This window comes from Macaca mulatta, chromosome 4, assembly GCF_049350105.2.
Source record: "Macaca mulatta isolate MMU2019108-1 chromosome 4, T2T-MMU8v2.0, whole genome shotgun sequence".
Lineage (NCBI taxonomy): Eukaryota > Metazoa > Chordata > Mammalia > Primates > Cercopithecidae > Macaca > Macaca mulatta.
In genome coordinates this window covers 101,093,519-101,113,067 of record NC_133409.1, presented here as the reverse complement: position 1 = coordinate 101,113,067, position 19,549 = coordinate 101,093,519, and the positions used below count along the sequence as shown (strand labels likewise).

Here is a 19,549-nt window from a genome sequence, read left to right as displayed (position 1 = left end):
TGGGACACTGCAGAGTTTAGTTAGGGATCTCTCTTCTTGCACCTTCTCCTTCCCATACAAATCTTCCCAGAATTGTCCTGCTGCAAAAATTACTCTTTTTGTTCCTCCAAGTCAAACCTCCAGCTATCTCCAAAGCTGCTGTTTATTAATTTCACACTAAGGTGTGAGTTACTGGTAGGATTAGGTCTGGAGAGGTGATGAAGAGCTATTTACATTTTAAAAGTGAGGTTGCTTTTCCTCAGAATTTTGCTAATTGATGTAAAGAGTGAGTATGATCCTTCCTTATATAGGTTACGCTGTGCCCCAACCTCCTCTGGGGGCCACCAAGGATTCCTGACCCCCTACATTCCAGAAATCAAGGGTCAGCAACTGGGTGCCTCACTTGTGAAAAGCTGTTGACCTCTGGAAGGCAGCTTGTAAGGAAGCAAGTGTTAATTTTCAAAATGTGACCGGTCTTGATAGCAGCAACCTCACCCCATCACGATGTCCCTTGGAATGTTTACTAGTCAAGGGGCATAGAAGTAATCTGTCATCACTAGTCAGTGGTGCAAGCCACTCATTCTTGTAACCTTGCTTTTCTCCCCTGGACTCAAAACAAAACATACCACCCCATCCCTTTCCTCTCACATTCAAATTTTCATGTGTTCAACATTTGTCAGGGCCTTCACCTTCAATGACATGGTCAACACACCAAGAAATTATATTTAACACATGAAGAATGAACAGCAGGCCCATTTCTTTCTGCCATGTGATTGAGAGGTACAGAATTTGCATTTGGGGTATGCATGTGTGTGCTTATTCTAGAAACAATATTTTTAGACACTAAAATGATTACCCTCAAAAATCATAAAAGGGTTTAATAACACACTTTAATATAATTTTAAGTACTTTTTAATAAAATACAGATATATAACTATCCAGGTATGCATGTCATTTAATTCAGCAATAAAAGGCTAGTCTCTGAAGTGACATGGTGATTAATATTTACAGTAAAACCTAAAAAACAAACAGCATTTGTACAAGATTGCTAAAATTTTACCACAAAAAAAGGTTAATAAAAAATTATACTCATATTGTAGTATCATCTGAAATTATCAACAGCAAGAAGGAAAATGTTCTTATTAATACATATGGGTATAAAGCATTACTTTCCATGTTTTTTCAAGATGGGAAACTCTCTGTTCTTGAATTATACACTAAGCACTACGGCTGAGATGGACTCATTCTTAACGCCTTTCCCCAAATCTTTGTCAAGCTATTAATGCCATACCCAAACATCTTACATAGATCTACCTACTGCAAATATTTCATGTCCCTTCAAGCTAGTTTTAAATTTAAAAATTCAATACTAATTTGATGAACTGCTAAGGAATCCAAAAGGAAATTTGTTAGTATGTATAAACAGAATCACATCCTGTGCAATTTCAACAGTATATCCCCCTAAATATCTAACAAATTGTATTGTTTCAAAGTGAAACAGCAAATCAGGAGTTGTACCCTTTCCCCACCAAATCCAGGGATGAGTTAAAGCAATTCTGTTTAGCAATGAGAGGAAATCATGCTCTTTTGCTTAAGATATATGAAATGTAATGAATGGGTCAATGCACAGACATGTTATTTTACTTTCTCCTCAGAAGGGGAATGTGCCTCATCATGTATTCTTAGCCTTTTTCATTTATCTCATAATGTGCTCTCAAAGTTACTTGTTTTTAACTATTCAACCATGCATATATTATTTTAGGAATTAAAAACATTTAATACTGATTTTAATTTCTCCAGTTCTGAGGTTACAAATTCTGTTGAGGTTAAAAGTTTTATAGTTCCTTTATCATAATTAGTATCTTCCTCCTTAGTCCTCCAAGAGGGCCTTTATAGTAATGGGCTTTGGCCTTTGCACTATAGCTCCCAAAAGACAGATTGCTGGAGATAACCCACTGAAATTCCTCACCGCGTTATTTAACACCATACAGGCTTAGGAACTATCTGTTTTGGCAAAGACGCAGGCAGACGGACAAGGTTAAGGAGGGGGAAAGGATTGAACGTGTAGAATTACAAGATATAAATAAGTAGCATAAATGCATTTTTTACTTATATACTATGGGTCAGGAAGCTCAAACTATACAAAAACATAAGGTATAGTTAACAAGAGTATTACTCTTGATTTAAAAGATAGACATTTCTCATTGGAATCAATGAATTTGAGGTGGATTTATTTTCCTTTTGCCATTCCATTCATATCACATATTCCTCTCCTGGTGAAAATTGGAATTTAAAAATGGTTATAGAACATTCTTTAACGGTCTATTTGATAATTAAAATAAGCAAGAAATAAAAAATACTGGAAATTTGTTCTCTACAGATGAATAAGAACCTCTTATGTGCCCAATGCAAAGTCAAAAAAATAATCATAAGCCTCTCCTTTACCTTCCTTAAGAAAATAACAATTATTATGGGTTATGATTTTTTATAGACCCAAGGTCATATGGTATCTGTGGTAAATAAGAATAAGCAGGAGTGAAAAAGTTGATTACAAATACCTCAGAACTAACACTAAGACTTCAACTGGCTTTTGTATTTTAGATTCTCACACTGTGTCCAAGAATAACAGAAATCACAAGACTCTACATGCTGGTTACTATTGGTTATCAACACGTCAAGTATGAAACCGTTTAGAGCATTTTTCTGATAAATTAAGTTATAAGTGTTCATCTGGATAGTATCATTGCCAAGTTTTAAGTTTACCATCTTGTTTTTAAAAGAGTCTGAGAACTTTGCTTAAATATACTACACACATGCCAATACTCTGTGCAACTGGATGAAGCAGGGGAACAATAGGGGCTGTGATACTCCATGTGCTATGTATATACAGCATACATATATACCATAGATAATTACAATCTCACCATGATAAAGTCAAAAAACCCAGTGAGCCTTCATTTTCTATTATATGTACATTTTATAAACTACAGAGAGTTTCCACATAGCTTTTAAAAAAGAAAAAGAAAATACATTAGACAGATTCAAATGTCATTTAACTTAAAGGCTTCATCAGACCATATGTGCAGATACTTGAGATGATGACAGAGTTAAGCTTCCTAGGGTCCTAGAGTCAAAGAAACTCTGCTGACCCCCACTGCTAAGCAGGTGCACTCCTTCCACAGGGGGCAACATCTGCCGATCCGTCATGGTCCCACTCGGTGAGGACCCCAAGAAGCTTCCTTGGGAAGAAACAATTTTCTCAGGACTGGCAGCCAGTTTGGGGGATGTGGAGAAGTTATATCCATACAGTGCACAGGGGCTGTGTAATCTGAAAGTATTATAGGAACCCTGATGGGTCTGGTTAGTGGCGAAGGCGTTGCTGGAGGGTGATGGCATGATATACTGGAGCTGGGGGGACATTCCTGAAATCTGCATAGATAAGCTGGTCTGTGGGCAGCTGAAGGTGTCCCCGTCAGTGCCACCCATGGACATGTTCACGGAGGTGCTGCTGCTCACGCCCACATAGGAGGGAGTCCTGGGTGGGGCGAAGGTCTCACCAGCCTGATTGGTGAGCCTGTTGTAGGTCTCGGCCAAAGATGTGCTGTATCGGTTGAGGGTGAGGCCCGAGCGGGCACAGGCAGAATAGTCAGCAGGGGCCAGACTACATAGCTGGCTGGTGTTGGGCCCCAGATGGAAGGCAGGAGAGGAGCAAGAGGAGCCAGACAAAAGGTGAGGGTGAGTGGCAGGAACGCCATTCCCAGTACCTTGGAGCAAGGTGGAGGAACTTGCATTGCCTACAAAAGAAGTTGAAATGTAAAGAATGACTCCACAGTCATCCTTTCCTTCAATTTTGTAAATATGAGCTAGACACAGCTTGTTACAAGGCAAGCGTTGGGGGGAATGCTACAGAGATGAAAAGGAGATGGTCTCAGCTTTCAAGGAATTATCTGGTTGAAAAATCTCATTTCCAATTAGAAAACAAGTTGTTGAATCACATGCTAATACAAGAGCAGAGGTCCAACAAACAAACAGTCCTGTGAAACTCAGAGAGGGTAGTTAACCCTGTGTCCAATCAATGGCAGCGATGGTGCCCCCTCTGGATCTGCTGGCAGACTGATGTTTGCAAACTTGACAGAACTTAAGGGGAGAGGAGAATTCCAAAGGGCTGGACAGGTTGTAAAACCTTCATTGCTCTGGTGATGGTGTTTTGCACAGTGTCTCAAAATAATCCAAAAGCCCAGTCCAATCAATGATTATCTGAAACCCAGCACAGTAAATTTCTCACTGGAAGCTGGGCAGGATGGTGGTAAAAAGCCTAAATGTAGGAGTGAGCTGAGAGTGTTACCTATGGAGCAGACCAGAGAGGAAGCAACATCGCTTTCCATGCAGTTCCCTCTGAGGAGAAATCAGCCCTGGGCTGCTGAGAAATATTCAAAGATGAGCCCAGGAGAATCTGCCTGAATGTGCCTGACCTTCTCATCATTAACCCAACAGGAGAACCCTGCCCAGAGGCAATTCTGCTGAAGAAAGAAAACAAACAAGATGTGAAGAAAGGGTGGAGTGGGGGCACCATCAAAAATTTCTTGTGAAGAGCACCTGGCATGAGAGCACCTCTAATTTTAATACGAGATTTAAGGATGAGGTAAAGGTCATGAAATATATAAACAGCCTAAGACATCTAAGATTTAATCTGTGACCAAGAGAGCCATTTTTTCCTGATCCATCCCTATACCATGCAGAAGACAGGTGGAATCTGTAGGACAATGTTGGTGATGAGGTCATTATTGTAAGTATAAATAATGACTTGTACACTTTTAGTGCCCGAGTTTCTAGGCAGGAATGGGCTGTATATATGACCCAGGAGACTTTGTGAGTTACCTTGCTTGGGAATTCCAGGGATATCTTCAAAGGTCAGAGTCCGTAGTGATGGTCTCCAGAATGCATATGATTCCACCAAGGCTTCCAAACCCATTCTAAATGGAAGGGGTCAGGATAGGGGTGGACAAAAGAAGTCTAGTTAGGAGCATTTGGAGCTTTCACCAGCAGCAAGCATCTCAAAACAACACTGGTATTGACAGTACCCCCACATTGTCAGGTTAGGAGCTTGCATTGGCAAGAAGAAATGCTTCAGCAATGGGCTAACATTTCTGTTACCAGCAGCAGGAGAGAACTGAAACCACCCACCTAAGTTGCCTGTTAATGTTCTCTGGAAAACTCAGCTGACCTAAGGGGTGAAAAGCTGTTCCCTTGGGCTAAGAAGCTGAGGTGAAGAGAGACCATTCTGGCTGCTGTGAGTCCAAGGCTCTGCTGTGATCTGGCACACACCCTCTCTCCTTGTCCTGTTACTTCTCCCTCTAAGTGAGGAAGGCATTGCCACGAAAGCACATTCCTGGAAAACCAGCTCTTTTCTAAGAGGCATTACTGCCCATCATTTGATGCCTCGGCAGCCAGTTCAGGGGAGCACTTGTCCAAAGAAGATTGATTGACTTCTTTCTCAGGAGCACAATCTCTACCAAACCCAGTGTAGCCAGGCTGGGCTCCCACCAGCAACAGGAGGGCCATGAAGAGAGGGCACTGGCCTATCCCTGCAGTGTTGGAGGAGAGCAGGAAGGTGACCTCACATGGCTATCTGGTATATGGAGTTACTATTAAATCACAAATTATTTTAAAGCCCTGAAATACACTTAATGAATGGATACTTAAAGAGACAGGATAAGTTTGATATAGGCTATTTACATGACATATGTATATTTTAAAACAAGGGCAACTACTCTAAATACATATATCAACCATCTCCTACCATGAATGATTCAGAGACTTCCCTTCTGTATATCAAGTGACTAAGTCCTCTGGGTTCTGGGAACGAGGCCATTCACTCAACTAGATCATTCTCAAGACAGCCACACCTGAGACCTCATCGCTCTTCCTTCAACCACCTCAGCCCTAAGTAATTTGTTGATCTAGATAACATTATACTTTTCATGAAACCTGTAGCTCTACTGTAGAAAATACTTGCTTCCTGGGATGTCCAATAATAGACATCTCCTGTGATTTCAGGTATCTTTAATAGTTTGACTCAAGGTGCTACCACCTCTGGAGTCCCTGCACCCCAAGTCATAACCTGCAAACTAAGACTAGAGTAATCCACCCCAGAGAGTCATACCACATACACAATATGGCGAAAGCTCTCTAAACACCAAAGGTAAGTGACTTGTGCTGTTAAAATTATCTTACACTACTTATCCATCTGTTCCAAGGCTTCACACACAGACTTTGCTTCCTTAGAGTGTTCAGGGTATAGTCTCTGTTAATTGATTTCTGTACTCACTCTGGAGGAATATGCCTACCCCATCTTAGTGATATAATGATGTATTTATGCATATGTGGAGGGGTGGTGTGTATACATGCACAGACTTGCATGCATGAACACACCTCATGAGGCTGCACATAAGCCTGACTCATCTCTTAAGTCACAGGCTCTGGGGGTGCAGCTCTGGGAGCACTTCAAAGAGATGTCTGCAGCCCCAGAGGGGATAGTGCAGGACTGCCAAAGAAAAGAGCAGAGCACAGAGGGGACCTGCACCTGCTCCACCTGGCCTACCCTGAGAGAGAACAGAATCTGGCTTCTGATGTAATCAATGTGCCACAGAGACAGAATTATTTAGTGGTAAGGATACTAGACTGGGGTCACAGGGACTGGGCTGGCACTGCAACTCACTTAAACTCATTGTCTGACCTTAAGTAAATTTGCTAATCTCCCTGGACTTAAGTTTCTCACAAAGAGAGGATGAGATTACAAAAGCTCTGAAACCCTTATTAATCCTAACACTGTTTCATTCTAAGTGATTTTTCTTCCAAACCACTCATCATATCTGTGACCAAACTACAAGCCAAATCCAAGTTCATGCCACTTGATAGTATTTTCTGTACTAGTGTATTGATTTCTGGGCAGTTTGGCAGACGTGGTCAGTTCCAAACCCCATGTTGCCTGTGGGTGTGTTTAATACTGGACTAATGAATTCTGGGTCCTGTTTAGAATATCACCCTCTATTCGGTTTATACCAATACTAAATTTTGTGACTTTCTAGAAATACAACTATTTTAAATGCAAAAGAATGTTAAGACACAGCTTAATATAAAACAGCTTATTATTATCACATAGATGAGTTTGAGTAATTGTAGTTTTAAATATTAAAAATACTAAAGTGATTATAGAGCAGTCTTGAGGGAAGTTTACTAAGATAATTAACAAGCAACCACTGGACTTAGAAACTGAGTACAGAGATGTATCTTACTGCATTATTTGCTTTAGCAGTGTAAACTTTATTACGATTCAAATACAAATCCATAAACTAAATTCTTAGGGAGAAGTTATTGATCATCACAAATATATAACCCTAAGCTTTAAAGAGATGCTCTGAAGGTGACATATCTACAAGTGATCTGATTTGGAGCAATCGATAATTTTCTTAAGGCTGCTGTTTCACACTGCAAGTTCCAGAAAGGATTTTAGATATTTTGCAGGAAACAGTTATAAAATATTTATTAGCTGAATCTGGACATTTTTTAAAAAGCCTTCATTTTCTCCAGTAATGGAGACCTTTCCTGGCTAGTTAAAGAAAAGATAAAAGGCACCTCCTGCAGGAGTGCAGCCAAGGCGATAATTTATACAAGATGCCTTTGAACAATTTCCACATTTTATCACCACCCTAATTTCTGCTATCAAATGGCCAAGTTTATTTAGTAAAATGGTTATGTTTTTCCTGAAGTATTTAAAGAGAAGAAATTTTTGTACCTTCCTGAGTAAAAAATTTTATAGGGTCAAACCTAAGGCCTAACTGAAGAATGAAACTATTCTCAGCACATAAATTCTCTCTCACATAGCAAATGTCTTGCAGGAGAGCTTTTAAGGGCCGAAGCTACTGATTCCTGTAAAATAGGCTGAGGAGTCATAAATAGCCAGAAAAGAATAATTTTTAATTAAGGCAAATTGTTTTATAAAGTTTAAACAATCCCAAGTCTATGTTTATTTCTTGTCCTGGTCAATTTGCATATTTCATGTACAGGGTGGGGAAAATAAAAATAGAATTTGTTTTAAGAAAAACACTAACAACAGCACAATAGAACTAGGGGTAATAAAGAAATATGTTAAACTTTTTCTCATAGCCTTACTTCTCTACTACTATATTTTAAAAATCATGCCCCTTCATGCCCATGCTCCCCAAACAACTGTGCCCTCCACCAAGTCTTACATATAACTTGGTCTCTTTTTTTAAAAGAAACTAATACATAAGTTAGAAATGTTCGCTTATGTAATTCAGGTGACTGAATTATCTCTTCTCCCAATGTGTCTTTTGCATTTGTCAATGGGAAAGGTTACAATGAGATTTTTAAATAGAAGAATAATGATTTATAGATAGTTAGCATTCCAAAGTGAGAAGTATTAGTAAATAGCTTGTCTATAGTAAGCAAGAGAGTTTCAACAAGGAAAAAAGTTGAAACTTTATTTCACTAGTAAGAAAGTCATATATAGGCTCAATGTGCTTTTCATGTAATATAATATTGTTTAAACACTTGGAACAAAATAAAAATTTTAAATTTTAACAAAATTTTAAAAGCATTAAAACATAATTCACTGTCTTCTATATGTTCCTCCAAAATTTTTAAAGTTTTAGAGTCAGGGAAGAAATAGTAACAAGCACCATGGATGTCATGCCTACATACTCCTGAAATAGCCAAAGGGATAGAAGAATCCATATCAAAGCTAGCATTTTGAACTCACCATATCAAACAATAGGCCAAGTAATTTATATTCAACAACACCCCTGTCTTTTTCACTGACCAAATTTAAGTAACCAAATGTATTTTCATGATGCTGAATATCTAGAATTCTTCCTGAAAACTTGTCATATGCATCTATCATCTCCCTTCTTGTAGAGGTTTGTTCACTATTATCTGTTCAAAATATACTTCAAAAAATATTTTAAATTTATTCCTTCAAAAATGAACTGACTATATACAAGCATGTGACCCCTGAGTCAGTAGCAGTGAAGTCTTTGCTAGAGCAATTGATAGCTTGGATATAGTTGCTGGTTGTATATTCTTCAAGCCTGAATATTTCTCTCCTGTAAATTCCTTTTCTGCTTAAGAAAAAAACTAAAAGTAATACAAGACTCTTAAATGGACAAATACTATTCTGCTGTAACAAAAATCACAAAATAATTCCATCAAAGCATTTGCCAAGGTAGAACAGAAATCATCCCAAAGGTTCTCTCCAGTCACCTCATTAAGTAGCCATTTCCAGTTATTAAATGATGGTTCAATTTACATTTAATTTTCAGAAACACCTCTGAAAAACAAGGTTAACCAGGAGCTAATGTAATAAAACAAAAGCCAAGCAATTTTTTTCTCTACATTGAAACAGACATCCAAAAAACAAAATAATTTCAATATAGCAGACGACTTTCATGTGTTAGGAATATCTGCAAACTTTCCTACAGAGTGAAAAATTTCAGAGGGAAGCCCTGCTATTAGTCTTCCTGATCTGCCTGCACTAAGTTGAAAGCTACTCTACTCTCAGTGCATTTTAGCTGCATTTCAGTTCTTGTGTTGCATGGTGTTTCAATGATGCCACTGCATATAAAAATGACATCACGTCTCTGCAAGCACTTGAGTGTATTCTGAGGAAAGGTCTCTGTCACCCATCTTGTCCAATTAATCAACTGAAAGAACTAAGAATGGCTTGTTTTCCCTCTAAAATTTCAGAAGAAACTGTCTCTAAAATAATTGGGGTTTTCAAGAAGTATTAGAATAATTTCAAGAGTAAAGTCATAAAGATTGTTCAAATACTTCTTTTTTAAAACAAGTTGCTTTTAAAAACATTTAAGCAGAAGCCTTACGCTGAAAAGGCATTTGTAGAAGTGTAGTCTCTTATTACTCTCTATTACTACTTACTAACAGTTGCTTTAGAAAATGTTGTACTGAACTATATTGGAGTAGAGTCATATCAATAAATTCAAAAACCCTTTGGCACATAGACCAGGTGATCTGCTTTTTGATAAAAGTAATAGAGTGGAATTCATTATTGTGGCTCTACCACTTAGTACAAACACCACAAAACGTGAAACAGAAAAAATAAACAAGTGTGTGGCTGTCAGCAAAGCCAAGACAACTTTGGAAACTAAAGAACATCAGCTCTCTTGGCAATGGAGAGTAGTTTCATATTCCAGCTGGAAATATGACTTAATGAAAGACCCTATCATACTCCACAGACAATATCAACAGATAGTTGCATCATCACCAAAGAAATTCTAAACCAATAGTAGAGGCAGAGAGGATATTTAATTGGGATACTGAAGCTTCCGTGCCTGTAAGGGCAGGCTTCTTCAAGGCCCCTTCAGAAACAGCACGCACTGTACACCCTGAGAGCTTCCATTTTCAGCTCAGCAGCACACATGAACATTCACCTTAGGGTAGGTCACACCGTTACACTACAAAAATAAGTCATCTCCGCGGCACAATGGTCCTCATCAGAAATGATTTCTTTTTTTTTTTTTTTCTTTTTTTTTTTTTTTTTGAGACGGAGTCTCGCTCTGTCGCCCAGGCTGGAGTGCAGTGGCCGAATCTCAGCTCACTGCAAGCTCCGCCTCCCAGGTTCACGCCATTCTCCTGCCTCAGCCTCCCGAGTTGCTGGGACTACAGGCGCCCGCCACCTCGCCCGGCTAGCTTTTTGTATTTTTTAGTGGAGACGGGGTTTCACCATGTTAGCCCATGTTGGGATGGTCTCGATCTCCTGACCTCGTGATCCGCCCGTCTCGGCCTCCCAAAGTGCTGGGATTACAGGCTTGAGCCACCGCGCCCGGCCCAGAAATGATTTCAATATCGTATTAGTAAATTTAGCCATTTACTCTGTAATAGAAAATTCATAATAAAATATCAAGTATATTTATCACAACCAGAATGGTCTTCACTGAGACCCACCTGTTGCGCCCAGAGTCTCGGAAGCCTTTAGCAAATGGATTCCTATCTATCTTCAGGCGAGTAATCTGCAGAGTAGAAAAAATATATATCAAATCTTATATAAATGTCAAGCAAGGTTTTTACTTGGTTGCAAAACTACAATGACTAAAAAATTAACTGTTAGAGGACTCTATTGTATACCCCTCTTTTATTCCCCAAGTATTTTAATATCCTAGCAGTAAAGCTAAGGAAAATTTCAGAAATCATCTAAAAAATTGATCTGCTCTAAAAAAGATACTTCACTCCTTTTCAATCTGCATTAATAGATATGTTAGTTTTGTTTTTTAATATTCCTGGAAAAGGAGATTCTGAATCATCTGTTGGTAACTTGCCCTATAACTGACAATTCCCTCTCCCAATTGAAGTTCTTCCCTTTAACTCTGAGATGTGGTTTAATCCTGTTTCTCTCTCAATAAAGGTAATGAGGAATAACTAGTATCCAACTTCTATTTAACAGCCATTGAAATGTTGTTAAGCTTCTACACAGCTTTCTCTTCTTCAAAATTAGGTAATAATATGCACACTCCTTTAATTTTCTGCCTCCGTATTTTTGTCCCTCCTTTAATATTCTTTGTAGCTCTTATCTGAAAGTTTTATTATTTTATCTGTGGAGTCCTAACCTGGTCAGAGCACTACAGTGAATGTCTAAACAGAGGTAACCACTACTTGAAGGTTCTAATGACATCAAATCTCATACTGAATGGAGTAAAAATAAATGATGCTTTCATTTTAACTTTCTTTCAAAATAAATTGTATTGTGTTATACTGAGGTACACAACATACTGTGAGATATGCATAGGTAGTGAAATGGTTCCTATATATGACGTTTTAGTTTTAACAAGAGTTCTAATTTGTTGACTCATAACCAGCTTTTTGCCCACTAAGACACCACGATTTAGGGGGAAAATTTTTACAAATGGTTTAATCATCTCCATTAATAGTTTTTTTTTAGTTATGACATCCTGAACTTGACACTAATAAATACCATCCCATCTGCGTTATTACCAGATCTCTACTTTGCCCAGAGGAATTTACAGCCTATTTTCTAAGAGACACATCATGTTTTGGCTTCTAAATTCCTGGGCTTAATGAACTCTACAAAGTTAATGAACATACTTCTAATTGCACCATCTTGGCTAAGTACAAAAACTGTTGGATAAAAGTCATCTGCAGTCCCCCTACATTGCCTGTGCATACTCTCCATTCGGCCACGCAACACTTAAGACATATGTGATCCATATGATGTTATATTAGTATGTGGATAAAACTACATTATAAATGATATAATGAAAAGGTTTGCTAATTAAGTCATCATGTCTGCCACTCTGTCATTGAAACAATTCTTCTTTACAGATCAATAGAGCTCAATTTTCTGTTTATTTTAATAATGTTTAAAAATCATTAAGTAATGTAAATGTTCATTTAAAATATTGGTTTTTAAAAAGTACAGATTTATATAATGGTGCCTTGTTAAAACAGAGATATAACACAATTGCTGCTATCATCATTTTTATTACTAACATATGTATTGAGTGCATAAAATGTACACTGTGCTTAGTTTTATGCATACTACTCATTTAATTACTAGAGCAACTTATATATAGCTATTATCTCAGTTTTGTGTTTTATTTTAAACTGAAGCTTAAGTAAGCCAGGACCACAGGCTGCAGAGCTCATGCTATTAACCACTAATCTGCTTACAATGTTCCGTTAAGTTCTTAAAAATAGTAGCCAGGAAACTAAAAAGTAAATATGATTGCATGTTATCATTATCAATTTCCCCTCTAATCTGTCCATCATCTTAATCAACTTCTCAATGTTAATTAATTTGTGTTAGTCACAACATGTGCCAAAACTGCACTTACTGTACCACTGAGGGTGGAAGAAAATATAGAAAGAGCACAGTTAATTTGTGTGTGAGAGAGAGACAAAAAAAGAGGAAGAGAGACAGAAAAAGAGACGACGAATTGAGATTGTTAAAAGAATACTAAACGCCTCTGCTATTTTCTCATGTGTTACTTTTTCCCCCAAAAAATCATTTTCTGTCCCTCATATATTTTAATATATAAAATATATAATTATATCTCATATAATGTACTAAATGTAATTATATTAAGCATATTATAATTATATAATATATTATTGTATAGTGTATTATACAATTTATGTATTTATATAGATATTTATTTTAATATATTTATTATATTAAATACATTACATTTGTTACATATAACACATTAAATATGCTATATTAAATCTATTATGCTTGCTTCAGCAGCACATATACTAAAATTGAAACCAAACAGAGAAGATTAGCATGGTCCCTGTATAAAGATGATACACAAATTCATGAAGCATTCTATAAATATATATAAAATATTGAATATATTTCAACATATTATTAAATATATTACATTAAATATATTTTACATATTTTTGAATATACTAATATATCTGATAATCTAGTAGATATATTAATGTATTAATAAATATGCATTACATATATTTTAATATATTATTAAATATATTATCTATGGACCTTTAAAAAATAACATTTCATGTTCCTTCCTAAAAGCTTATAAAAGAGTGGCAACATGAGTGTGAGAGGACAGGACAGCTTCGGTTGTGAGACTGATGTCTCCATACGGATAAGAGCCATTGAGCTTCTCAGCCCAAAGAACACATGGGATAGGATCTAAATCTTCTAAGAAGCTTTATAACAACAGAAACCACAACAGAGAGATTTAAAAGCCTTAAATTTGTAATTGAAATGTATATAAATGTAAAGAGAAATGGAGACCTAAAACAATTCTGCTGACCACTGAAATTAAAGGAAAAAAAACAAAATCTACCACAGGCCACATTGGCTTATATTACATGGATATTTCTTATGAAAACCAGCTGGAATTCCAGCATGGATTACATATTGCCTCTGATTCAATTATCCACCTAACTGACCCATATAAACATAGCCTTAGAGAAATATATACGTTTACCCATATAGAAAGGGAATATTTCACTTCTCAAACTATTTCTAACTTTATGAAATTATTATTCCACCATTGCTGATCTCTCAGACTATAAGCATGTTTATCATCTTCTATCACAATTAAAGCATATCTTGAAAGAAATAGCCCTTTGGATATGTACCAAAATGACTATACAGGATGTTTCTGAAATATTTTTAGAATATAGTTTAAAAATAAAGTGAGCTATCAAGTCGCATGCTCTATGATACAATTCATTTTTAATATTTTACATGTCTATTTTTTAGGCAATAAAAATACATTCTAATTTTAATTATGATATCATAATTCAATAGCTCAAAACGGAAAGTAAACCTACACTGTCGGTCATGAGACATGGTTTGTCTAAAGAAGTCAACATTAGAGCAGCCTTACTTGGAAAATCATGGATAAAGAACTGTTATTCACATATATACACTTTGAATGTCATATATGGCAAATGCTTTATGCTAATTCATAACATTTAGAGTGAGAAGGATACCTAACTTCCTCTCTTCACCCAAAATGAAAAGTCCACAAAGATACCAATTCTGAGAACAATACCTGCTGATTCTGATAGGCAGTGACGGTTGTGAAGACAGTTTCTGGAAAGGAGAATGCCTTTACTCCCTCCCCGGATGGAACAGGCTTGATGGGAGAAAGATCGTCTCCACAGTCTTTACGGATGACGTGCACTCGTGGTTGGTATTTGTGCATAGAATGAAGAATAATCTGTATCAAAGAAGGAAAAGCCAAATTTATCAGGAGCCTCTGCCCAATCTCAACACCATGACAAAATATTTAATGTGTACAACCAATTCTGATTGGAAAGGTGTCAATTTAATAAGATATATCAGAACTGGAGAAGGAAGGATGCAGAGGTGTCAATTTAATAAGATATATCAGAACTGGAGAAGGAAGGCTAAGAAGTTATTTGTAAAATGTACATAAAAATACAAAATAAAAAGCACTATTTTAGTGAAACCCTGTGTACAACCATGTGAACTTAACATCAAATTTTCTGTTGCTAAAAACACAGGAATAAATTAATAAGCATTTTATTTATAATGACCCCAATGGAGCACAGAGTCCAAACCAATAAAACTACAAACGAGACTGAAATCATCATTTAAATTGTACCACACCCATCCCCTAAAAGATAAGTATTCCCAGACAAGGGAATACTTTTTTTTTCAGAGGAAATGTTTCCCCAATTCGTGACTACATATGTCTATTCAAGGGCAAAGGGAATTTTAAGGACACTCCAGCATCTGTTTTTTGTGTGGCTCACAAAGTTTCTAGTTTGCTAGGAGCGCCCAGTGTCTGTGCCTGTATCACAATGAGGCTTCCATTACTCAGACTGCAGAGAACAGAAAAGCTGGCCCTCTCAGATGCTGCTGGGGAAATCTGATAATATGGTTTAACTACCTTCTATCCAATGATTCCACATCTGAGAATTTATCCTAAGGAAGTATTACAAATTCAGAAAAGCTTTTCATGTACAAAGATGGGTATCACATTATTTATAACAGTAGAAAAATTATAAGCCATTTACATATCCAACATGAGTAAATTACTTAGGTGAATGAAATCCACACAATGAAATACAGCATTATTTTGTTTTACCATGTAATAAAATACTTTTAAAATCTTAAATTTAAAAAAATGACCTAAATTGTTTATAAGCTTGTTACAACTACATAAAAATAGAGTAAAAATGACCCATAGAAAGATATGAACAGTGATTGCTCTGGATGATGGAATTGTGAGTGAATTTTTTCTTCTTTATATATTCTATGCTTTCAAGGCTGATGGGGTAGGGTGAAGAAACAGCTTCATCCAATGGGATTTTCTGTTTGCTGCTGGGATTCCATATTCAGGTATTCATTAAGGAGTTTCCTTAAGAAACCTGTATCTTTCCTGAGCTATAAGATTTGAATTCAATTTCTGAGCCATTATGAATTTATAGAACAAAGGTTCACAGAAAACTCTTAGGGAAATGCAGTGGTTGGCCTGCCTTGTGTTTAGGATGTGGGCAGTTTAATAAGACACATTCAGAATATTTGGTCAGCCCAAACACAGATTTTCCTATATCTGGAAAGTGTGTTTGCTGCCACAAGAAGATTCTTTACTTTCTGGCAGCAACCAGCACTGTGGCCAAGATTTTTTTTTTTAACCCTGCAGTTTTCCTTCTGTCCGTGAAAGAAATGCCTAGATAGCACATGATCATGCCGACCAGACACACTAAAGGAGGAAGCATGAGTGTGAGGAAAGGACAACAGGGAAAATAACCCTCACCATCACCTGGAGACACATGCAAATCTGCAATCTCAGGAAAATTCTCTTTCTAGAATTCCAGAAATTCTGGAAATTTCTCTTTGCTCTATGTAAAGGGAAGAATTTTAATGATCTATTAGTGACTTACGAAATCAACATAAAGGGTTGCAACAAGAAATTTTTTTAATAAATAAAGGTACAAAATAAAGTAGAAAATAAAATGTATATCTTGATGTGTGTAAAAACACAGAAGCAACATTTAATTATAATGGTTCTAGTGATCAGCACACTCTAAACAGATTTTTAGTGAATATAGAATATTTTTATTCTCATTTCTTTTGTATATTACCTGAGTAATATGTTCACTAATCCTCATTTAAAAAGGTATAATCGGCCAGGCATGGTGGCTCATGCCTGTAATCCCAGCACTTTGGGAGGCTGAGGTAGGTGGATCACGAGGTCAAGAAATCGAGACGATCCTGGCCAACATGGTGAAACTCTGTCTCTATTAAAACTACAAAAAATTAGCTGGGCGTGGTGGCACGTGCATGTAGTCCCAGCTACTTGGGAAGCTGAGGCAGGAGGATTGTTTGAACCTGGGAGGCAGAGGTTGCAGTGAGCCGAGATAGCGCCACTGCACTCCAGTCTGAAGACAGAGCGAGATTCCATCTCAAAAAAAAAAAAAAAAGGTATAATCTAAATCTAAATTTATGTTCTTGGAAGCATAATATCTCAGCAGGGTTGAAAGGTATCTTGCAGACATGTGGACCCAGTAGATATTATTTTTCACAACTATATTAGGAAAAAGGAGTAGGCAAGATGGATTCTGAGGTCTGTTTACCGCCCTCTAATTAGAGGTGCCTCCCTTCCCTGTTTGATATGCAGGGTTCTATGTGACATTACCTTAGATATATTTAAGTCTGAAAAAACTGACATTAATACTCCAATTTATAGATAGAAAACTAAGGTCTGCATTAGCAAGAGACTTCTGAATCCTCAAGGCTGAACCTGGAAGCTGGGTCCCCTGGCCCATGGCTCGTCCTCTCACCACCACATTCATGTGCATTCATTATGAATTCATATTTTGTGGGCAGGCATCATCACAGGGCCAGGCCCAGCAAAGGAAACTCAAAAAAGGGTCTCAGCCTATAGAAGCAGTTAATTAAGCCCCATCTGGTGTCTCATCAGTTAACGTACCTTTTAACATACTCTTTTAATATAAATATAAAACAGCAAATGACCAATCATGTCATAGCAACCATTAATGTTAACTCTGCTTTCCCTCTCCCTCTTTATTTCTTAATTAATTTATCTCATTAGAAAGTGATATTCACTTGATATTTTGGGGAGCAGCGGAGTTTAAGGGAGAACTCTTCCTCTTCTCCAAGCTAAGAAACAAAATGCCACTGATAAGCAAACAACAAGGGACAAAACAATGACATTTATAAACTCCCAGGGAGAATTAGCATATCTTTTAGAAACAAATTTCTAAGCAGAAGAAAAACTGAAGAAAAGTTACTTTACATTAAACAAACAAAAATAAATGCATAGCCAATTTCAGAAGATTGGACTGAGTTGTAATTACAGAAACAAAGATTCATTTGGGTTTCTTTTTACTAGTCAATGAAAAGCAGGTTCTTGTTTTATGAGGACTGTTCTCTCTAGCAGATTTCTCCATATAGTTATAAATATTTTAAAGTTACTTTTCAAAATATCCTTACCATATTTCAAAAAAGACTTCAAGTGGGGTATATTGGAGTAGGATACATAAATGGCTGATGTATGTCTTGTTTCCATGTTAAGGAGCAACTATCAATAGTAATCTGAAGATTGCTCAAGAAAAATAATATGCATTCAGTATTATCTATAAGAATTTTGTGTATCCCTGGAATTTTTTAGATACGGAGAAACAAGCCTCAGTTCTTCTTTGTACGATAGCATTAGATGCTTTTTAATGTCTCATGTGGTCCTAGGTCCAGTTAAAGCACTGCAAGGATTTGATTCCTGCAATCATTTTGTGCTAGATGAATAAAAGTCCCAGGTCTATATGGAGTTCTCAAGTCACTATGCTGCACAGTTGCACAGATTTGGCAGAGTAAAAGTAGGAATTGAGAAGAGAAACAAAAGCAATTTAGAAAGCAAGCTAGGAAATCACCTCTCATTTGAGTCTACAGCTTTACTAATTAGAAATCAGTGTTAACTTCTTTTGGAATTGGGGGCTCTGGGGTGGGCAGGGGCACAGGGATGAACTATTTGATTAACTATCAAACTTATAATCATGAATGCTCAACAAAATTTTGCTTATTTAATAGAGCAAATAGAACCAGGAGAACCACTGGTCTTATAAACAAGAAGACCACAATGATATGATGCCCATCTCCAAAACACAAATAATTCTATGTGATGTGCAATGTTCAGTGCTCTCTGATCTGTTCAGAAGGATTATTTTCTCTTGGGTTTAGCTAGTATTACAGTCACACAAGTCCATAAATACAAACTGCATTCACAGTACAGGCTAATACACATTTTTCTACTCTAAGGACACCTAGATTTGTGTCAAAAAAAAGCATAATATTGTATATTTCTCATCTGATGAGTCGAAAGAGCCTAAGATCTCACAGACAGGCAACTGTGTCTAGTCTTACAGGATAGCTCAATAAGAAAACACTCCCTGCTGACTGGAATTTTTCCAGATGACCTAAATTCACATGATGTAATAAGTCAATCAAAGGACCAATGAGAAACAGATAACAAAAACGTTGCTCCCTACATTTTTTGGTAACACCACGTACTGACTCACTTTAAATGGTAGGAATCAAGGCTATAACAATGGATCACAAACTCCGTAGCAAGGTAGGCTTCTTTTTGTTTTACGCATTATGCTGTATATAGTGGACTCTTTACAGATAAGTACTTTCGAGTTCATCAGTTCATTTGGTTCACCCTAAGTTCTCTGATTCCAATATATATAACCTATTAGAAAATCAAGCCTCAGAGAGTGAAAGTGACTTGCCCACAAACACAAATGTGTCATACCTCTAAGCAATTGCAAGGTCCTTCCACCAGGGAGACCTCCGCAATCTCCCCTATAACATGCTACTTCCACACCTGATTCTCAAAGAGAAGCGAGAAAGAGTGAAGGCATCAGTATCACTGAGTCCTCAGCAGCTGGGAGTACAGGTCCTCCCACAGGCCCCACTGTGGCTGTCTGGCCAAGCTTCCTTCCAAAGCACCACAGCACCATGGGTACAAATCCTTATGAGGCTTAA

At 37.0% G+C, this 19,549-nt stretch overlaps 1 protein-coding gene and 1 non-coding gene across 2 annotated transcripts in view; one reads left to right on the top strand and one right to left on the bottom strand.

Moving 5' to 3' along the window:
• Positions 1–851: 851 nt before the first annotated feature.
• The window catches only part of TBX18 (T-box transcription factor 18), a 30,468-nt gene continuing 11,770 nt past the window's right edge, over positions 852–19,549 (bottom strand). Inside the window, exons 5-8 of the mRNA XM_001086401.5 lie at positions 14,568–14,735; positions 10,960–11,024; positions 4,858–4,952; positions 852–3,773 (exon numbers count right to left, since the gene is read on the bottom strand). Of these exons, the coding sequence (XP_001086401.1) occupies positions 3,049–3,773; positions 4,858–4,952; positions 10,960–11,024; positions 14,568–14,735 (1,053 nt within the window). The 3' untranslated portion in view covers positions 852–3,048. The remainder of the gene's footprint in view (positions 3,774–4,857; positions 4,953–10,959; positions 11,025–14,567; positions 14,736–19,549) is intronic.
• Positions 13,265–13,367, top strand: LOC114677792 (U6 spliceosomal RNA). Its single transcript, XR_003729239.1, has one exon. It is a non-coding gene; the product is annotated as a U6 spliceosomal RNA (small nuclear RNA).